The sequence below is a fragment of the Lampetra fluviatilis genome, chromosome 20 (assembly GCF_964198595.1).
Source record: "Lampetra fluviatilis chromosome 20, kcLamFluv1.1, whole genome shotgun sequence".
Taxonomy (NCBI): domain Eukaryota; kingdom Metazoa; phylum Chordata; class Hyperoartia; order Petromyzontiformes; family Petromyzontidae; genus Lampetra; species Lampetra fluviatilis.
In genome coordinates this window covers 5,215,194-5,237,818 of record NC_136294.1, presented here as the reverse complement: position 1 = coordinate 5,237,818, position 22,625 = coordinate 5,215,194, and the positions used below count along the sequence as shown (strand labels likewise).

General features: G+C 44.2%; 2 protein-coding genes across 5 annotated transcripts in view; one reads left to right on the top strand and one right to left on the bottom strand.

Annotated features, from left to right (window-relative positions):
- Positions 1-17,313, bottom strand: part of LOC144937889 (uncharacterized) — a 29,008-nt gene extending 11,695 nt beyond the window's left edge. For all 4 annotated transcript variants that reach the window (XM_078865457.1, XM_078865455.1, XM_078865456.1 and 1 more), the window contains exons 1-15: positions 17,079-17,313; positions 13,062-13,689; positions 10,955-12,621; positions 9,785-9,859; positions 8,462-8,612; positions 7,883-7,989; positions 6,198-6,257; positions 5,430-5,557; positions 4,109-4,274; positions 3,354-3,586; positions 2,720-2,983; positions 2,478-2,604; positions 2,240-2,365; positions 1,511-1,617; positions 575-801 (exon numbers count right to left, since the gene is read on the bottom strand). In XM_078865457.1, coding sequence (XP_078721583.1) covers positions 575-801; positions 1,511-1,617; positions 2,240-2,365; positions 2,478-2,604; positions 2,720-2,983; positions 3,354-3,586; positions 4,109-4,274; positions 5,430-5,557; positions 6,198-6,257; positions 7,883-7,989; positions 8,462-8,612; positions 9,785-9,859; positions 10,955-12,621; positions 13,062-13,590 — 3,967 coding nt within the window. In that variant the 5' untranslated portion in view covers positions 13,591-13,689; positions 17,079-17,313. The remainder of the gene's footprint in view (positions 1-574; positions 802-1,510; positions 1,618-2,239; positions 2,366-2,477; positions 2,605-2,719; positions 2,984-3,353; positions 3,587-4,108; positions 4,275-5,429; positions 5,558-6,197; positions 6,258-7,882; positions 7,990-8,461; positions 8,613-9,784; positions 9,860-10,954; positions 12,622-13,061; positions 13,690-17,078) is intronic.
- A 3,074-nt stretch (positions 17,314-20,387) lies between these two features.
- Positions 20,388-22,625, top strand: part of LOC144937884 (G-protein-signaling modulator 2-like) — a 59,179-nt gene continuing 56,941 nt past the window's right edge. Inside the window, exon 1 of the mRNA XM_078865441.1 lies at positions 20,388-20,697. The gene's annotated coding sequence lies outside the window, so the exon portion shown is untranslated. The remainder of the gene's footprint in view (positions 20,698-22,625) is intronic.

Genomic DNA, 22,625 nt, shown 5'->3' with positions numbered 1-22,625 from the left:
CCCGTGTGGGTAAGCGAGGGTTATTTGACCACATTTCACCATGGTGGTCAATGCGGGTTGGCTAAGGCACTAAGCATAGTCGTGGAAGCATTGAAGCAATATACAACAGATTTTGCTGTACTGCCCTCTACTGCTCACCACATAGTGCCCAAAGCTGTTTGTGCATGGTGCTGTTACCCATCCAAACCCTATTCAGACTCAGCACTGTTTAACTTCAAGATTATAAGCATGAGTGTTCACGTCTGGCATGTGCATTACGAAGAGTAGTGAGCACAGACATGTGTTTGTGGCAATGTGCTATGAACCTGGCAACCTGAGTTAGATTATCGGCCACAACTAACATCAGTGGCAATTATCTGTATCAGTCCTGGGCTTGGTCGACTCAGCCTGAAATGAGTACCCGGAACGTTATCTCAAATATTAGCACTGGGGAGACAAAGCTTGCCAGGCACGGTACTGGCCACTCCATCCCCTTATGTGCCTTGCCAACAATAATAGGTGCTCGCTCACAGGACGCGCTCCAATATTCTGCGATCGTTTTCTTTGCGGGTGCATGTACCCTGCGGGTCCTCACCCTGGCGGCCTCGCGAGTCCCAGTCGCTCGCCGCGCTCGCGTTCCACCGGCTTGAGGACGCGCCGGGTCTGCGCGCCACGCGCGGTCCGTGCGCTCCCACCGCCTCGCTGGCCTCTGCGTCGGGCCAGACCCCGCGTTGCCGCGCAGGCTCCGCCAACACTGGTGCAACAGCTGGGGCGTCGCTCTCGCACTCCTCCTCGGGCAGAGACGGGTGGGAGCTGCTGCTCCTGGGGCGAATTAACAAAGCGGATGCTCATGTTCTTGGTTCTTTCGGTAAAGTCACGTAGAATGGAAATAATAAAAATACAACATAATAAAATAATTATTTTTATTATTTTATTATTTCCATTCTACGTGACTTTACCGAAAGAACCTAGAAGATGAATCCCTGCAGTCACGAAAGCTTTAAATCGAATGCTCGTGCTGTTACCCAAGGCGCAGAACTCTCTGCGGCAGTGACGAGGGCATGTGACAATTCGTCCCCCATTGCAGTGCGATCGTTACGGCTCAAGTCACGATTCACTTCGACTTTAAATAATCTTAGGACAACAAATTAAAATTATCATTGGCATTGTGCTATCTTACAGCACGAGGCTATCATGAAGGCACTCTATTTCACACACGATTATAGTATTTAGTAGTTTTATTGGAGGACGATGTTGCTTTTTGGCTTTACCTAATTCATTTGTGATTACTATTCTAACGTGGCAAATTCGGAATATGATGTCACAGGATTTTTAAAGCGTATTGTGAAGCAAATGGTACACATTTTGGGTTAATATGCCTGCACGATTAAGCAGGGTGAATGCTACAGCAGTTCATACCAAACCTTTGCAATAAGCAAACACACAACTGCTCGGCTTGTTTCACCGACCATCCAGTGAGCAGGAAGCTCCTGCCCACTGGTGGCAGAAACTGCGATAGCAGCTCTGTTACCTTGCAGTGAGACGCAGACTCTCAGCCAGACTCGAGGCCCTGCCAGTTATCCTCCCGTTCTCTGAGCCAACGAAACCGCTGTCTGTCTCGGGAGAAATCACGCGCTCCTGCAAAAGTGTTGAGCAAACAGGCTCAAACCACAGCTGCACATACAACACAGTGCACATTTATACACGGTACAATTTAAATTTATATAGCATCTAAATGTGAGCGAAACGCTATTCAGTAAGTAAGCGTATATATTTCGGAGAGAAACATTTATAGGCCATTGAAAAGGTCTTTATCCTGGACTTGAACAGGAGCAGGCAGTCAACAACATGGATTACATAGCGGAAGGGATTTCCTGCCTCCATAATTTCATACTTTGGGAGCAGCAGAGGAGAACAGCTGTCACATGGCTATCACGCGTAGGTGCAGGGTTAGCATTCACTGCACACATACAGCACTGTGACCTCAGAGATTCAATCTCAAAGGCAAGCCTCGACTCGCCAAGAGAAGTAATGCTTGTGTGCGCACATCTAAACTAGTCTCATGTAGAGGTGACATTCAATTATGAAGGTGCTGTTGGCACATTAGTTTCTTGTACATTTTACAGAGCACTAATTGTTCAATAATGATGTCTCTGAGGGTTTCTTCATCTGGCACAATTTGATGATGCAATTATATCTTTTTTAAACTACTGGGGAAACATATTTCAGAGATGACTTAAGTAAAAAAAGAAAAATGCACCTCTTTGATGGAATGTCTGTGTCGCTGGAAATTATCGAAGCTCCCTTGTAAAGAGATTCCACTGCTGGCAAGACTGATATGGCTTACGTGCCGGGATATTTCTCCAGCTTCTGCAGTCTTTTGATTCTGAGAACAATCACACACACTCGGTCAGTGGAAATAGTGGAGTAAGCCATCCAATGACATCAAGACAATCTCTCCAGGAAAACATCAAACAGTAAGGTGGAAAAATTCTCACCGGATGCTCTTTAGACTGCATGTCTCTTTGGTGTCTGTGCTCGGCAAACAGAGAAGGTGGCTCCACAGAATTAAACATCACGTTGAGAGGAAGAGGAGGCTGCTGACTTGGCTGGAGAGGCGAGTGCCTTTTCAGACGCAAAACAAATAAGCAAAGTTACATTACATCTCAGAGTAGCGTCACATCCTACATCACCAACTTAAAACACACATATAACGCGACCTTGACAAGACGTGACGTACGGTTGAGGTGTCGGCGCCCTCCTTCCCGGGCCTCCAAACAACTCATCCTCCTCCCGTCCATCCATGTCTCGACTCCGACACGTATTGCTTTTGGAATCTTCCTTCGCATTGGCCGTGGACCTCTGCGATCGGTCGTCCGTTTTGCTTTGAGCCCAGACGTCGGGGAGCTGCGCCCGTTCACGGCGCTGCCTTCCCGCTGGTGCTGCAACGCTGCGATGTTGGCGCGGCCCTGCCCTGCCCGTTGCTTGGGAGCCGCGATGGTAACTGCCCACCGCGGGAGACATCATCGCGCACATGCACAACAAACAGCCCTTGCTTACCACGCGCCGTAAACCCTGTATAAATCTCACAGAGCGTGGAGGTTAATGATAAGCGTTTGTTTGCACGTTGCTAGGTTGGCCTTGTAACCACATTCTATATACAGAGCACTCAATCTTTCACAGGTACAAAGAAATGCTAAGCAAATCTTTACATCCTATACTGCTTGTTTACTTTTGCATACATTTTCTCAACAATTGCAGTTTCAAACATTTAATCAGGAAATCATTCATTACACGTCTACTGCAAAGTAGTCAACGCAGCGGCTTTGGTGTAATCAAATGGCGAGGTGAGAAAAGAGTCAAGGTCTGCGAACCTCTGTGAGCTCAGCCCTGACGAGTCTCCACCGTGGGCCGATCCCCGATCCTCCTCCACCGTATCTCCTCCTTCTTTATCACTCTCCCCGGGCTCCGTGTGGGTCTCACTTCTGCTGCTCTCTTGATCTCCCATTCTCTCCTCCATGCTCTCGCTCCCCACCTCATCGTCGGTCTCGCTCCCTTCCACGAGGTCCAAGGTGATGTGTTGGTGGATAACCACGGACAATGGACTCTGTAATGGTCACAGTGCCGGTGGCAACTCAACGGGTAAAATAAACACGATTTCTCACACAGCTATGCAGTGCAGCAAAAGGCATTGTTGTTCTGTACTTATATGCGCACATGTCTGTACTCTCTGCTTTCAAAATGCCACACTAACCAGCGTGCTGAAGTATGGTAAAACAAACACTATGACCCACATAGCATGGAAAGGTCCTCCATCCAGCAAACGATTGACAAAGAATTGTAGGCTTACATCTGCAACATTCATCTCGGAAACATTGCTTAAGTTTTTAAAATCATCAACAATTTTTTTTACGTCAGTAAACAATGCATTCACATCAAGCCGCATGAAAACGTCTCAAATGCAACCCATACTGTTTTAAATGACATCACGCAGAATTACACTTTAATCAAGCAGATTATTTACCAGCAAATCCACGACACAGTCAAAGCAGTTGGATAAAATAAGAGTTGGAGTGAAGTGTCACGCGATCATCTCACGGTATCATTCTGCCATGAGGCGCAGCGCTACCTCAGAGTGGCTGCTGGGGACACGCTGTGTCTTTACAGCGGTGGCCGACAGTGACGTGGAGGCCGGCGCTGTGTCTGGAGACGACGGTCTGCATTGACTCGCGTCCATCCGCTCCTTCATCTCCTCCAGGCTCATCCCCAGCTGAAAAATCGCACCTTCCACCTCGCTGCCGGATAAGAAAGCGACGTGTTACACGCCAGCACGCGTAACCTCAGAGTGAACCCTCAACAGCAGGTGTTCATTGACCTCTACGTGATCAGCATTCTTGATAACAAATACACACAGTGGACATTCTTCAACAATACATTTGCAATAAACGCAAGTGACCAATGATAGATGGGACTATCACGGGGAGAGTGTAAAGACTGGCATTGCAGAACTCTTGCTGAGTTTATGTGCATACCGCTTGGGTTTAGGGTGAGCTACAATGTAACTCAATCTGCAATGTTGCAGTTGTTTCTCCCACCCCCCTCCCCAAACTAATTCTTGGGCCCACTTAACAGTAACGCAACAACATCTCGCCACGGTGGCACCGATGTTAACTACCTCGCGTGATATACGGGAGGTTACGGGTTTGATCCCGACCCTGACACCTGTGAATTTAGAGTTTGCCTGTTCCCTCTGTGATCGCGTGGATTTTTCTCTGGGTCCTCCGGTTTTTCCCACCACATTTAGAGTCAGCATGCGTTTAGAGTATTTGGCTGCTATACATTTACACGTGATAAGCCACTTGATTGGACTACCATTTGTGGTCAGGTCGCTTCTGGAAAAGAAGTATATAGCTCAGTGGGCCTTACTTGGTAAATACATTTTTTTTTCCTAATTGTGTACTGCAATGCCTTGCTTGGTGAAAAAGCTTCCCCTGCCTCCCATTCCAACCAAACGGCATGTACACACTTCCACACATGAGTGACCACTCTCACAGGGCTACACTGACTTGGGCAATTATGGGTAATGCTCCGACATTAAAACACTGTCCATTACTAGAAAATAATCTCACCGCTTACAGTTTTTAACATCGTTGAGATAATTCCCTTAGCTGTGTGCAGCTAAATTATACAGCAGTGTCATATTACAATTTTAAAACACTCATAATCGATGCAGGTAAACCTTGCATAGCAAAGGCACTTACTTCAACTGTTCTCAAATAATTGTCATTTCTTTTTTTTTATTTGACAGAACAACCTGTCACGAGTGATTTTGCATAATTTCTTTGTTTGGTAGCCTTCCGTACAGCGACTGAAATTACCAATTAAAGAACATCTATCAAACAACGAGCGCACACATGCACGAATTTCAAACGAAATCACGCGGTCCTTACCGGTGTGGATCAAAGTGTCCGGCCGTTCCACAGCGATTAGTCTGTAATTGCAGGGCTCGGTGCTCCTCCTTCCGAGCCATGTACTGCCGCTCTAGGCCATCCTGGTCCCTCCTCAGCTGTTCAAAGGCCTGGTGAATGAACCCAGAGGACTTATGTGTGTATGTATGCATGCTGGACTTCTTTCGCACCGTACGCAGCCAACCGTGCTAGTCGAGGGTGTGGGGAAAGGACAACCATAATCAACGTTTTTGGGTTTAGATCGCGTTATTTATAAAAGTGTCATAACCCTCCACCACCCGACACGGCCAATCAGTAAAAAAGTGTCACGTTGACAAAAGACAAATAGTTCACTGCTTTAGCCCACCGGTGTGTTGAAGCGTGAAACCACAACATTTCCAATTTTTGTGGTTTCACGCTTCAACACACCGGTGGGCTATAGCAGTGAACTATGTCTTTTGTTAACATGACACTTTTTTACTGATTGGCCGTGTCGGGTGGTGGAGGGTTACGACACATTTATAAATAACGCGATCTAAACCCAAAAACGTTGATTCTGAATAATATTGGTCGCGAAAGCCTACGTGTTAAAAGGACAACAAACTAAACACAAAAACCAGTTCTAAAGAAATTAGTTTTTAATCACCGGGCTGCCATCATATTCATTTGTACATTTGTTCGTAAATACACACGCTGCAGCGCACTCATGTGCATGTATGCACGAGAGCTGGTGCTCTATGAAGGTTGAGAGCTGGCTCTTTTGGTGCTTACCTCCTGCTGATAATCCAATGACAGTTTTCCAGAGTTTAAAAGTTCCCGAAATTCATTGACCTACAAAAGTGCACAACAACAATGCCTGAACAATTAATCAAAAAATATATAATTATACATAAAGTAGAAACACAGTAAAATAGCTGTAATATTCGAGCAGGTTATATAACAATGATTAATATTTAAATGTCATAGTTAATTAATCAGAATCATGTATTTGTACTTTACCCTCACCATCTACCATCTGCAATTTAAATGCCTGCAGAGCACATCCCTGCAGCGGAATGGTCCTCATCCAATTTGGACTTGCTCTGTACAAATCAATACTCTTTCCCTGGAGTGAAGACCCTTGCCATTAGCTTATCTTATCCGATGACAAGCCTTCACATTCCTAACCATTGGTTTCCCTTGTACACAGTGCAGGCCCCATCCTAAGTTGTGAGCTAACAAAGCCTTCATATATGTGTAACACGCTTCCCTGATGATGATACGGCTAAGTTACGAGGGTATATCAGTTTAAAGCTTTCGTGACTGCAGGGATTCATATTCTTGGTTCTTTCGGTAAAGTCACGTAGAAGGAAAATAATAAAAATAAAACATAATAAAATAAAATTATCACGACGTTTCGGCCACAACGCAAGCAGACGGCTGCTTGCGTTGTGGCCGAAACGTCATGATAATTTTATTTTATGTTTTATTTTTATTATTTCCCTTCTACGTGACTTTACCAAAAGAACCAAGAATAAGGGTATATCAGTTTAAAACCAGTGCCGTGTTCACCCGGGATTAAATGAGAGGTTTAGATGGACTGAGATGATGGGCTCAGGTTGGTAACGGATGACTGCACGAACACACCTTTTTAATGAAATCTGGGTATTCACTTCATGAGAAACATTCCATCTCTGAGAAGTAACAATTGTAGTTTAACATTCAATGACCCTATTCTTTGCAGGTCATATAAAACTTGAGGCCCAAATGTGAATAACAGAGCCTATTTAAGTGACTTCAGAAGCAGTTTGGTGATGCTAACTTCCAAGACCGTTACTGATGCATCATTGTGCACATATGACTTCAAGATTACTAAATGGAAAGTTCTACATCTCACAAGACAGCAAAGGTACAAGTAGAATACAACTTAAATAAATAGATAAAAATAGTTTAGTGTTGACAAGAGAAGTACAACATATGAGTTGTACAACACTCACCACTGGGACTAGACACTGTTGACATGCAGATAAATGCAATTTCAATTCTAAGCAAGACCACTTGTCTCAACAGCAGCCATTGCCGGAAGGTGTCAAACAAGCTCTGTAGAACTATGAGCGGCATTATAAATGGATGCTAACAAGCATGCACATATCAGAGGTCGCAACCGGGTACCCGATACCCGTACCCTACCCGATACCCGGCTACCCGTACCCGGCCGGGTACGGGTACGGGTACCCGTTTGCGACCCTGGTGCGCCGGGTACAGGTACGGGTAGGCCGTGAGTCACTGGTGAGTAACTGTTTGTCACTCATTTCAGGTAGGGTACGGGTAGGGAACGGGTACCCGTACCCAACCGGGTACGGGTACCCGTTTGCGACCCTGGTGCGGCCGGGTACGGGTACGGGTAAGGAAACAAAACCCGTTTGCGACCTCTGGCACATATCTACCGACTGTGGAAGCCGTCAAGTTAAACCCACCTTGTCCCTGAAACATAATGCTTGGCTGGCCAGCTCCCGTGTCAGGCACATCCCTGGGGTTGCCTCCTCTTCATGCATGGAACACCTTGCGCCACCTGAGTCATCATCTGAAATTCAATCATTCTCCATTAATGGCACTGCGATTTCCTTGATTGTGTGTTTTCATTACACTTAAGAGCTAGGACCTATTTTTTTTTATAAATTTCGAAACACATTAGCTTCCTCTAGTCAAAATTAGTGTTCAATTAAAGGAAAGCAATAACAGCTGCTTAACCCAATATTCCCCCAAGGCCATTTTCAGGTGATCAAAAATACCCACGATTGGTGAACTGTGAATCTTGAAAAATGTAATCCATCAAATTGGCCTGGTGGGTTACCATCTCAAGCAGATTTTACAAAGCATCACTTTAGTTTTAAACATTTTGTTGGCATCAGTGTCCTGACAGCACTGCAGTTCTTAATGGCTGCTATGTTACCTACGCTTTCTGTAGACTGCCGTGAATATGGACGAATGGCTGAAATGTCCTTTCACATTTTATTCAAGTGTGATACAGCCTGCGTTTGCGCCATACACTGCACCTGGATGCTCTTGACTTCCTGCACCTGGCTGAATGAGCCACGCCTGTTGTGGTTTTGGGATGGTGAGCGTTACAGGCCGGCTTGGGGTGTTCAAGGTTCCCACATGAATGGCATTGCTGGCAGGTTTTGGTGCATCGACAAACAGTGACACCTACACACATGCCACGGACATGATACGCTTCAAACGAGCTGGCCGACCAAAGCATCAATCGACGAAAAACACCAAATGTCACAGACAGGTAACACACATCCAATGCACTAATCCTGTGGCTCCCGAGCCGCATGCGGCTCAAGGAGCACTTCGTAACATTACTTATTAAGGACAACCACCGTCTCGAATTCACATGCACCGCGGCTCTGAAAATGTTTAGTTTTTTACCGAATTCGAAAAAAACGTCTCGTCCTGTCATTTTGGTTGCCGACCCCTGCACGAGTATAAGACACCGATCACTCCACCGAGCTACATTTGCACTGCTACTCAAGCCTAATGCACACATGCCGTCCAACATTTCCATTCCAAGAAAGGTTGAACTTTAAAGACAATTGGCTATCGTGTAATTGTTGCTGCTCCAGTGACGGTAATGATGTGGAGGGGCCTTCACCCAGCACGGAATATGTCAAGACTGATCATGCTGGCGATGCATTTCACGAGCAGGATCCAAAGTGTATTTTTAAAAGGCCAACATTAATCTGAATCTAGGCAATGCTCTCTGTTTGAAACCCCCATGTCATTGTTAATTAATTTTCTATAAACAAATCAAAATATATTAAAAACAGTGTCAACCAAAAAGCCCCTTTCTCAGTGCGGCCGTCATACTTAAGCAAACAAGTTCTCATGCTGGGCGAGCCCGCGCTTGCCCCAACCACGAGTTTCTTTTGAAGGAACCCGTGGGGTCTTGTGTCAGGCTCTGAAGAAACTGCGCAACTGCACCTGGAGAGTGCAACGCTAAGAGCGTTGAGCAACAAAGACCAGTGGTTATTGAATGAAGATCACGTGGCACTGCTGACATACGGCGAGATGTTAACTACCTCGCCAGGTATGCAGGTCACGGGTTCGATCCCAACCCTGCTGCATGAAAATATTTGGAGTTTGTATGTTCTCCCAGTGGTCATGTGGATTTTTCTCCGGGTCCTCCGCTTTTTCCCTTCGCATTTAGAATCAACATAAGTTTAGAGTATTTGACTGCTATACATTTCCACGTGATAAGCCACTTCGATGAGGTATAATGTGTGACCAGGACGCTTCTGAAAAAGAGCTATATAGCTAAGTGGGGCCTTACCTGGCAAAATAAAATTTAAATGTTCAATAGTTTAAAAATTCACCTTGGCACCGAGCCGGAGGTGGTCGATAGTATTCTCGGCCTCGGCGTACTTCGTCAGTAGCTTATCATAGTCCTCCTGGTGGTGTGGGGTACACACATGTCATGGGGGAGGTGGTGGGGGTCACTCGGGACAATGGGAGTCTCAATTACACTCAAAGGTTTTTACAACAGTTCAAAATTACCATCCCTCCCATTTCTCAATTACAGCAATGTTGGTAAAAAAGGCAACAGCTTAATCTAACAGGAGCAATTGCTGCAGGAACATAATATTAAAATAAACAGAAATGTGTAAGAAAAAAATACAACCCGCGTGTAACATTTGGGAGTAAAAAGGATAGAATGTGAACAAATTCATAAGATAATGATAATATATTTATGAAATTAACTCACTCAATGTGCATGAAGTCTATGATGCAGGGAAAAACTAAACATGCAATTGTATTTTTTTCTTGCTGTAGTTTTCACACCTGATGATGATTGCTTGTGTTGCAATCGAAACGTCGTGATAATTAAATGTTTTATTTTCATTATTTTATTATTTCCCTTCTACGTGACTTTACTGAAAGAACCAAGAATATGCAATTGTATTATTGAATATAAGTTTGACCGTTCTGTACTAAACGCATACAAAAATGTGATCAAACGTTAGTACTTTTAAACAAGAGTTTTGGATGATTCTCAAAATATTTAGTAAACTAATTTGAGTGAATTTTTTAAAATTAAAAGCATTACTCGAAGTCTAAAGAAGCGGTCTAATATTTCAGGCTATATTTACCAAAGCCTTTGACTAAATCACCCAAAATAAGCACAATCTCAGCAGATCTCAAAATCTAAGCAGGTTTGCGACTGGATGAGTGACCGCCATGCACAAACAAGTTGTTCACCGGGCGTGCGGGGCTAAGTGGTGGGCAATGGAGGGCAGGACAGAAAAAATACATTATTGTACTGTACTTATATTCTCCCACGTCTATGCTCTCCACCTTCATCAAGCTGCACTCACCGGGCCGGGTGAAGCACGGTCAAATAAATCCTATGGGCTGCATGAAGCAGCAAAGCCCTAATTCAGCAATTAATTTACAAAAAAAACTGTACGTGTGCATGTAACACAATTAGGTAGACTCCTCGTTAAAAATCTCGTAGACAATAATCCACAAACCAGTGGAACGCTCACCTGCAGCTGCCGCACCATATCTGCGCTTGTTTTAGAGTTTGGGCTTCTGTTGTCGCTGTGCATTGTGGGGGTCCCTTCCTGAGGTTCGGGGGTAACGCAGCGCGTCTTGCACGACACCAATGGAAGCTCTGTGCTGTTGAGGACCTCCCGTACGGTTGCAACCAAGGGCTTGTGCGATACAGACCTGGCCAACTTGACACTGGCCTTTGTGGAAGACGGTGATCGATCTACTTTGGTCTTTGCCTTCTTCTGCGACCTAATTTTTGGCTCAACCATCGACAAGTTTGGCAGCGGGTAATTAACTTGTCCTCTCCTCTGTTTCTGGTTATCATCCAGCAATATTGACCTATCAGATGGTGCATTAGCTGCACAATTGTCTGATTTTAATACTGATAGCGTTTGCTTCTTAATACAAGATATCTGACTGTAAGGTTCTGCGGAATTACACACGCCCATGCCGTTTACATTTGTACCCATCTCAACACTTTCACGGTCAATAATTAAAGAGGTCTGTGCACCTTCGTCAGCGCTGGGGAGCCATTGGGCATGTTCAGGTATAATTTGCATGCTGCCCTCTTTATGGCTCCTATGGAATTCATCTTTGATTAAAAAATCTGCTTGTTTAGCTGCTGCGGCAGCATCGACGCTCTCTGTGAAGGAAATTTCGGGCATAGTTTCTGCTTCAATGTAATGTCTGGAACTGAGTTCATCCTCAGCAAATGGGTGACTGACTTGTTCAATGGCAGCCTTTGAATTTTGGGCTGTGGGCTCAATTACATCATTACATATTTCCAACTTAACTTCTTGCTCTCTGTGTAACATATCACAAGGCTGCTGTTGAAAGGTAGACTGTGCATGTTGCGCTTGTGCCGTAATAAGTACATGTTCATGGGCTTTGTATTGCATTTCCTGGTCTGAGCGAATAGTGTTTTGTGGTTCATTGGCTGAACCAACACAGATAATTTCATCTTCTGCATTGCAAGTATTGCCACGTGCCTCTGAAGAGTGTTCAATTGTGTCGACTGCATCTGATAAATACTTTCCATCGTGTGCTTCTGTGAGAAACACTTCAGCTCGTATTTGTGAGAAATAAAAATTATTGCTGGGTCCAACAACGTCATCATTTGAACGTAACAAGTGCTCCTCCTCGATCACCAAAGCATGCCGTGCTCCCGCCTCATCGGCAAGTGAATAACGCAGCCCTGCATTGATATCGCGTGACAGCGATTGAAAGTCGAGTCCCTCACAGTCCCCTGTATCATTTTCAAGTGCCAGGTTCATTAGGCAAGTGGACTGTTCCCTTCCACTTAGAGACAACGCTCCTTTCTCATGCAGCTCGGAAGAATGAGTGCAGGACAGCCCTGTACCCGACGTATTACTCGCACTGTTGGGATTCAAATCCGAACCCTCGTCCAGGTCTCCGTCGTATGGCAGGTCCGATTCCTCCTCGCTCGTCCTTCCGCCTTCTTCAATCTCATCGTCATAATCATCCGCAGACTCCATTCCCAATTGTTCATGAGGTGAAGCCCTGTGTTGTCCACTTCCCACTTCTCTGGCAGGGCCGCTTGTGATTGCCATGATGCCTTGCTCTGGGGATAGCCTCCACATCCTCCTGGGCGAAATATCTTTGGCGAGCTCTGGTGAGTTTTCACTTTGGAAGGTATCATCTGGGATGTGAAATATATTAAGCGTAATTAAACAATTAAAAAATATGTATGCAGCTCCAAACATAAAGTGTTAAGCCTACATATTCCTCGACTACTGAGTTACAGGACAGGTACACACGATATGATTCAATAAAATGCTTAGTTTTATAAACTCTGACACTTATATTTGAATTTAGAAAATGTTCTCCAAACCATTTTGTCATTGTAGAAAATCAATTACATATGACGACACAATAATTGCCAGTATAATTACATACTTCAATGCATGTTTATACCAGATTTAAGCCAGTGGATAAACAAAAAGTGGATTAAACTAACTGGTATATCATTTTCCTCATGTAAATATCAGCTGTGCGTGCTGCAATCCCAAACGCCTACATGAGTAGAGATATATACGGCAGTGAAATGCACTTATATAACAGCGTGAGATGCACACTCACCGTTGCTGATGTTGAGGGTGGCGTCTTCCGCAAGAGACACAGAAATAGCCACTGGATCAGAGTCCAGCAGCTCGCTGATGCGGTAGCTAGCATCTTCATCGGCCACTTCTAAACTTTGCTGCTTTTCCGACGACCCCGGCAATGCATCCGAATCCAATAGTTCGCTGACGTGAAAGCTGAGGTCGTCGTGTGCTTCATCGGCCGCCGTCCCTTCTGCCGACAGAGCTGCAGCATCCTGAGAGTCGGTAGTAGGATAGCTCGTCTCCTCTATGTCTAGGACATCCAAGGGAGCCTGCGAAACAACGTCACCTAAGCCAGGCTTGCAAGGAGGACGCACCTTATCCACAGTCTCTGCGATGTGGCTAAGTGGAACGGTCCCACAAGCTTCGACACGGTATCGGCTTCCTTCCACCATAATAACACCATCCTCGTCCATGTCTTCCAGAGGCTTGTGAGTTTCATTGTAGGTTTTTTCGCTGGCGTCCAGGTCTTTTCCGTCATTTTCCCCATCGTCGCGGTCCATTTTCATGAAAGGATACAATCCATCGCTCTGCGGGTCAATTGTAACTATGCTACGTCCATTGTTTGTTTAACAGAAATGTAGCCTTCACGTGGTTTTTAGATGAACCTTGCAAACAAAAATGAAAATATTGCACGAGCGTTCACAGATAAGAATTTAAAATGATCATCAAAGCATCAAATACATATTAAATGCTGGCTAAAAAAAAGCAGGAACAGGATTTCTAAAGTTAATTTGCCTGAGTGGCCTGTGTGGTGTGCGTGCTTTATGACTCATACAGGATACTCTGCATTCAGTTTTGAGCACTGTCTGGCTTACACAAAAGACCTTTCTAATCCCATGTGCCGTAAATGGATTTAACCCCCTAGGGTCTAAGATAATGTGGGTCCCTCTTGTAAATACACGTATGGCTCAATGTCTACAATATTCTACACACAGGAACCTCTTTAGAAGAATACTTTATTCAGCCCCATGGTGCGTTTGGGGTTACAGAGGTTGTTTTCTTTATGCCAGCATACTGTTAAACTGCATCACCAAGCATCGACAATGAGGGCTTACATAATTAATATACTTGCAATGTGGGACCATGGCATCAAGCAACCAGTAAAAACACGATTTAATAATGTATTAATAAATGCAAGCCCCTTCCTGGCAGTCTTTTGCATCAGATGCTTTTCTGTTAAAGGATCCTGGCAAACAATGGTCATGTAATATGAATGCAAAGTGTAACTCGATCTTAAGCCAATTACCAAAGAAAACTGGATGCTTTCCAGATAAGTCTAAGCTGTAATAGGCCCATTTTGGACCAGTATCGCTTCAATTATCCCATAAATTAAAAATGATTTTTCAAAGTCAGAAGAAATACTTACTAAAATTGCTTGAGATCTAGCAGTATTAGTCCATTAAACAATTGTTTTGAGGAAGTAATTCAAGAAAAAAACTACCTCCTTGACAGGTTATAAATTGCACATTTTGAGAACTCATTTCAATCTGATTTTACATTGATGGTTTCATCAAATAGTTTTCAAACGACTTAAAGCTTTCGTGACTGCAGGAATTCATATTCTTTGGGTCTTTTGTGACTTTACCAAAAGACCTGAAGAATACGTTTTCAAGCGTTTGATTTTCTTTCACGTGAATATGGATAATCACAATTCCTGTGCATTTCAAAAAAATCCAGATAACTAAAGAAATTACAAAATATAATTCGAGATCTAACATTACTACGTCGCAAAATTAATATACAGCATTAGAAGCCAAGTAGCTTTAATCTGCACTGTTGTATGTAAATGCACGAGGAAAATGTGGACATATTGAGCCAGAAAGATTCATTCAGCGTGACCTCTAAAGAGAGTCCAGGGAACAGATGGGGATTATTCAGATGCTGTGTTCATAAAAGCTCAGAAAATCTAGGCCACCCTGAGCATCTGCTCCCACAGACCTCATTTGCAATGGCATAGGTGGTCATTGTAAATTGGCATGTTGGTTGTATGGCTTGTCCAACATGTTTAACAGCATTTTGGAGAGGCAGAATAATCATTAATAAGTCAAGTGTAATGTGATTACCACATAACAGCAGCATTTTAAATGTGATTGTTGTTGTTGGCATGAAAGGCCAAAGGGTGGTTTAGTCTCGCATATTGTTTCTCTGATTTCATTTCATATTCTGCGTACAAAGAACTCCCCTTCTTTGTAAAAGAGCCGTTTAACTCAATTGGCTTTCACCTGGTTACAAATAAAGCTCATGTACAGATGACCAAGTAAAGAAATAATATAATAATAACAACAACAATAACAAAAGAGTCTTCAACGCTTTTCCAAAAGATTTATTCCGGAAAAAGTTTAAGGCGTCCACTCAGTCAACTTAGCCTTTTCCAGTTACTCTAGTGAGGATCAATGACAGATCAACTCTGTATGTGAGTTCAAACTCCATCCGGAGTTCATTCTGCCAATCATCGCCATTTTTTACAGGGTTGGTAAATAGGTACCAGGGTGGCGAGCTGCACTACTAGGTGGCAATTGCCTTACATTACAGTCACGGCTCGGCCATAAAAAAACCCCATAAGATTCCAATGACTTAGTGCAGGAAAATCACTAGTTGTTGAGTTTAATAATAAGACCAATATCCATAACAGTTGTGTAGAAGTATCTCCAATTGCTAATGATCACCAGAAATGGGCATTGACCAGTATTCATACATTTTGGAAGAATAATGAGATATTTTAACTTATTTTGAAATACATGCTTTATTGTAAGATGTACAAAAGCAGCCCACGTTCACAATAAACGAGTCAACGCCGTAATGTATTATCAACAAATAGATATAAGTGGCAGAAAGAGTCCAACTCTTGAATGAAAAGCTATCTCATGTCACCGTCTCTTGTGGTGTGCTCTTCATATTAAACGCCAAGTAATACATACGATGCCGTGTTTTACAGAAAAGCATATGCCGCTTTACAACAGTAATTATTTCAAATACACAACTGCACGGCCGTGTATCGTGTTAAACTAAACACGTTTACATCGCATTTACCACTCACACGTCATGTATGACAGTTGTCAATCACTTAACGATGCACATTAAACCGTAACATGCACACACATTACACGTGGATAAACTCGGCACGGATACTGCAGTTAAGGTGTCAACGTGATATTAGCAGAGCATGTTTTTTTGTTTGCATGTTCACCCCAAGTACGTGTGGTTAGTGCAGACAGGATTCCTTGAATAAGAATTCTATTTGGTGTTTTAACATCTTGACATCTGTATTTTTGCCAGAAAGGGTACAACCTATTGTTATACCATACTTGATGATGATTGCTTGTGTTGCAGTCGAAACGTCGTGAGAATTGTTAGTTTTATATTTATATTTTATTATTTCCCTTCTACGTGACTTTACCGAAAGAACCAAGAAGATGAATCGCTGCAGTCACGAAAGCTTTAAATCAAAATTGGCCCGGTGCAGTTTGCAGTGTGCTAACGGCTGCGCCACCGCTCCAACCCAGCAATACAAACATTGCGGTGCTAACAATAACAACTTGGGTGAGAAGGGGGCAATAAAGAACCATCGTAGTTTTAGATAAGCAACTCAATAAACACGTGGAGTTAGGTGAACGCCCGGGGGGGGGGGGGGGGGGTGTCACCGCACGTTGTACTGTCATTCTATGCCACTCTGCGAGGTAACATGTCCCATGTCGTGTGGTTTTTCTATTTCCACTACAGTGGTTTACTATGCGCTAAACCACTGTCATTAATACACAACAATTCACCGTGACAGTGAACATTGTGAGACCCACTCTCTAAGACTGCAGCGTGCCGTGCGCGAAGACTTCCAACGCATTTGAATGCCGGTGCTGTTCAAGTCGCTGCAGCCCTGCGGCAGATTGCCTGACCGTGACTTCACGAGTTTAAATGTGTTGCCTTCTTTACAAAAGCTAGTTTCCGAGTTGTTTTAACAAAAAAAAATCTAAAATGCAGCCGCGCCGCGTCAACTTACCCGGCACCGCGTGTGCATCATCGCGCGCCGCCTCTGATTGCCCTCAAAACAGCCGTAAAAAGTTGTCGAAGGCAATAAAACGACGGTAAAGTGACACGGGCGTGTACAACTAACGGTGGGCAGTGGTGACGGCAACAACCACAACAACAACAACCACCACAACCACCACCACCGCCGCGTGGAATGCAGCGGCGAGGCTGCCCCAGCAGCCACCGCCACAGCCGCCGCTCTACGCCCCGCCCCCCCCCAGTCCGCATGAGCAAACGGACCAATAGCGTGCGAGTTTGGCCTACCGCGTGATCGGCGCGAGCCAATAGCAGAGCGGTAGTGGGGGGGTGTGGCTCTGTCGTCGTGGAGACGCGGGCGCGTGCGCGCTGGGAAATTGCAACGCGGATGCGCGCGCGCCCCCCCCTCTCCCTTCTTCCGCACGAGGGGGGCGGGGGGCGGGCGTTGCCGTGGTAACGCAACGCTCGGGCCGCGCTGATTGGTCGAGGTCTCGTGCGTCGACGGCTTCTTATTGGTTCAGCTGGTGACTCGCCGAGGATATTTAAACGACAAACAAAAAAACCCGTTGGGGGGTGTGCAAACCACGTGGTTGCACGCTGTGCCACGTGCGCGCGGTGCCGCGTGCTCGTGACACGTGCCACACCACGTGGTTTGCACGCGGTGCCACGTGCTCGTGATCAGTGTGCACGGACTGTTGGGTGCAACGGTGTTACCCGCATTCCCAGCGGTGTTTGTTTACTGGGTGGTTGGGCACGTGGTTTTTTTTTTATGATTGTGTGATGTGCTCCAAGTGCACCTGGGCTGGCACCGGCGCCGTGGTGACGTCACCGTCACTCAGTGGTTAATGCTTACTTATTTTCCGATGTCTGACTAGATCTGAAATTTTCGAGGTGATCTGGTCATAGTTATTTAGCACATTTATGCCTAAGAATGTAAAAAGTGCCTTACAACACAATTGCCAAGGAATACAAGCCAGAAAGGGCAAAACTGGAAAAATAAGGAAAGTAGAAACGAACAATGACTCCGGGACATCGCAGGAAAGGGAAGCGATGCCGAACCCGAGCACACACTCACGAAGGCGGGAAAGGTCACTGACGTACACATTGATGAAATACACGGACAATCCTCTTCCGCAGTCAGGCTAAAAAGCAATCAGTCCAGCCCACCATATCCACCCAACAAGCCGCATCAACCACACTAGTGGTTGTGTGAGACGGCCGCATATGGTTGGTAACAAGGCGCGGGGTGTGTGTGGTAGGGATGGCCAAACTCTGGCTCTGGATTCCTGCAGCCAGAGCAGAGTTTTACAATGTTCTATATTCTACTGGGCTCGATTCAACAACAAACCTTTGTGTTTCGATTTAAAGCTTTCGTGACTGCAGGGATTCATCTTCTGGGTTATTTCGGTAAAGTCACGTAGAAGGGAAATAATAAAATAATAATAATAAAACAATAAAAAAGACAGCGTCTGAATGACGCTGTCTTTCCGACAGACATGTTCTTCACCTGAGGACGGCTGCTTGCGTTGTGGCCGAAACGTCGTGAGAATTGTATTTTATTTTATTATGTTTTATATTTATTATTTTATTATTTCCCTTCTACGTGACTTTACCGAAATAACCAAGAAGATAAACCTTTGTGTGTTGTTAAATCTAACCGGAGCAGAGCTGGGGTCACTGGAGCGATTTGGAGCCTGGGGTCGGAGATGAAGTTCCAGAGCAGCTCCACTGTTACAAAAAAGCCTGACTTCAGTTTAAGTACAGAAGTAGATTTTTGTAACCCTCAGAAGTACCGTACTGGGTGCCATGGTGGCAAGATGTTAACTCACTCTCCTGGTATGCAGGAGGTCATGGGTTCAATCCCGACCCTGATGCCTGTTTATTTGGAGTTTGCATGTTTTCCCTGTGGTCGTGTAGATTTTTCTCCGGGTCCACCAGTTTTTCCCTCCACATTTAGAATCATGCATTTAGAGTATTTGGCTGTCATGAATTTCAACATGATAAGCCACTTTGTTAAGCTATAAATTGTGGCCAGGATGCTTCTGAAAAAGAGCTATACAGCTCAGTGGGCCTTACCTGGTAAATATAAAATAGTTTCGTTTCAATGCACAAAGCATTCAAATTTCCCAAAATAACGTCTAAATGATTTGACTGCATTACATTTAAGCAAGGAATTCCAGGACTTTATTGTATGTCATCATAGTTGGTAGGATGAAGGATGGGTCAGCCCCACACCATGACCGACGCACTGAAACCCTTTTTGACGTGTGAATTCAAATATATTGACAACAGTGTTACCACACAATTCCGTGCGTGTATCATGAGCATAAACATGAATTAATATTGATCGTCATCCTCAAGTAAATTGTGTAGATGACAATTATGATAATCCATGTCAGCAATGCAAATATGCAATGTGCAGAGCCGTACATTAAATATTGAATGAGGTATTTATGACCGTAACAATGTCAAAAATAACCCACAGTCGCCCAGTACGGTACTCGGAAATAATCAGCAGAACAAATACTGCCCAGAGGGAGAGAGAGAAAAAAACATTGGCAGTCGTTGAAGAGTGGAGAAATTACCTAAGTGCACCACGGCATTCAAATTTAATTTTCAGGGAATGCCAAAAATAACCCAAGCAGCCACCCTAATCAGTCGTTTTTTTGTGTGTGCGGCGGTTATTGTAATGCATAAGGCATGAGTACAGCAGTAGTTCTGCTTGTCTAATAGCATTTCGTCACATAATTATGGTTAATTGAAAGTCCGGTGATGCATTATCATCGCTCAGATATTTATATTATCCGGGTTCTCATCATAGTATGTGGCGCATTATATATTTCAATATTTTAGAATTACTTTGAGATATGTTGAATTGTCATTCCTGTAATGTAAAAGTCATCCTGATATGAAAAAAAACATGAATATCAGTGTTGCACGATAGATCGATGGGTTTTCATGCACCGGATTTCAAAGATATAAATAAATGAGCGACCAAAAATTGAAACGATGAAATCAAATTACACATTCGAGATACACCACGACATATTTCTTTATTTCTCGCTTTGCTCTTCGTGACATTTTATTTTATTTTAAACAATAAACGAATAATTATCTACGGAAGGAAGGAAAAAAAATCTCCACCAGCCACATTTACAATCAACATCGGTCAGGGTTTAAAACAAAATTAAATATCCAAAAGAATGTCACCTCTTCCTCGCCACCACTCATTGAAGTGGTGCTTGATGACTTACAGGGGGGGCTGCGTGCTGACGATGAGAAGCGAGCTGGAGGAGGACACGACGACGGACAGACAGGGAGGGAGGGAGAACTGACAGGCAGCGCAGGAGGCTGATTAGGATTCACGCCACGCTTGCGGCAATTTCCTCCCCTCCTATCCACCCACCCACCCACCAACCCAGCCACCCCTCCAAACCCAAAGTCACCGGCATCTTCGGCAGGAGACGAGAGAGAGAGCGAGCGAGCGAGAGAAGGAGGAAGGAAGGGGGACCTGGAGGACAACGAAAGCATTATTTTACTGCACGTGCCAGCTGTTTCAGTATCAACCCACACCTACCGAACGACATCCACAGCAGCAGCAGCAGGGATGCAAGGTAGGAAGCGAGTGTGTCTGTCTGCTGCCACGTCCCCGGTGTGGGCGGATTGCACCAAAAGCGCACGAATATGCGTCTCGCTGTGATGTCGGGGTATGACGATTATAAAATCACCACCGGAGCAGTCGTGATCACGCTAACGAGGAAATGTTCACTTGAGAGGAGAGGTGATTATTTGTCACGTTTGTGTGTTTTGCGTTGCATCACACAGTGCGGTCCGTGCACGGACGTGGCTTCAATCATTGAATAAGTCGAGGAAATGCACCCCCTGATGTGTCACAGCAAACGTATAACCAAGAGCTGTTGTGAATTGCTGCCTTGGGTTGTGTAGTACGCGGTTTCCGACTGCATGATATTACAGTATCTAGTGTCGTGGCACAGGGTAATTGATGATGATGATGGCATCAGCAGCAATGACTTCCGTTATTGCAGAGGATATAGACGTAGAGAGAACGTCTCGGGTGCTAACGTGATCCTTTCCCCAATAATAGTTGTGCAACGGTGCGTTTGCTGAATGCGTTGTGCGCGTTCGTTGCTCTGGTCACATTTTGCCTTGAGAAAATTACACCTTTCCAGAAATCTTTCATGATACCAAAGGGACCCGTATTCCATCAGCGCCCCCGTGTGGTAAAATTAACAAACAACCCCCCCTCTTGTTGCCTTAAAAATAGAATAAAAACGCACATTCGGCGACAGACTTGTTGGTGAAAATTAATTAACCTGCTTTTTGAGTGGTGCACCAAAAGGCGTGACTCACAATATTAGTGTTGCATAGAAAGGTATGTTTTAAATTCTCGTTGAGCACACAAATCCTGGCGCACAAAGACAGCTCTTATTTGTCTGACAGTTCTAAAAGTGCTACTGCCTGTGAATGCTTCGTTGTGTTACAGTATTAAAAAAACTGCTCATGATGTTTGTATGTTGATAAATAATGATCCTGTGACCTAATGTACAAGGGGAGCCAACGTGTGCCAACATCATAGCGAGGATCAAAACTGTTCATTTTATGAAATGGAGTATCTTCAATGCATCACTTTTCTCTGCATGTTTATCCAACATTTTTTTTTACTTTCTGACGTTTAATGACTTTGCTAAATGTTACGTTAAATGTCGTGTTTTGTGTCTCCTGTATCGGAAAATACGTCTACCCTGTTGCACGCGCTGCTCTGGATTGCTTTGTGATCCAGATCAACCTAGAAAAATATTTACTTTTAAGTTTCGGTTTTTTGTTTGTTAATTATAGTTGCTTAGGACAAACCTAAAGGCCCCAAAAATCTACGTGGCCAGCAACAAACAGCACTTTTAAAGTTCTAATCGATAAGGGTGAACGCGCGTATTGAATTGATCAAGGCTATAACATTTCGATTTAAAGCTTTCGTGACTGCAGGGATTCATCTTCTTGGTTCTTTCGGTAAAGTCACGTAGAAGGGAAGTAATAAAATAATAAAAACAAAACATAATATAATTCTCACGACGTTTCGGCTACAACGCAAGCAGCCGTTCTCAGGTGAGGACGTCCTCAGGTGAGGACGGCTGCTTGCGTTGTAGCCGAAACGTCGTGAGAATTATATTATGTTTTGTTTTTATTATTTTATTACTTCCCTTCTACGTGACTTTACCGAAAGAACCAAGAAGAAGGCTATAACAACTTGGGGGGGGGGGGGGGGGAAGAGAGGTTCTGAAGGAATTTCAAAGTGTTCACTAATATCTCACCTGGATTGCATCAAGATTTTGTATTGATTCAGTTCTCCCTGGCAAAAGACATTTACTTCAGCACGTTATCATCTCTTTAAAAATAAACGAATACAAAGGCAGTAACGTGTACTTCAACGTGGTCAAATTCCAGTCGTGTTTTTTTTCCTCTCCAGTATAATTCAACATTCTGCTTAGTTTTCGGTGTAAGATTCTTGATGAAGAAATTCCTGCAT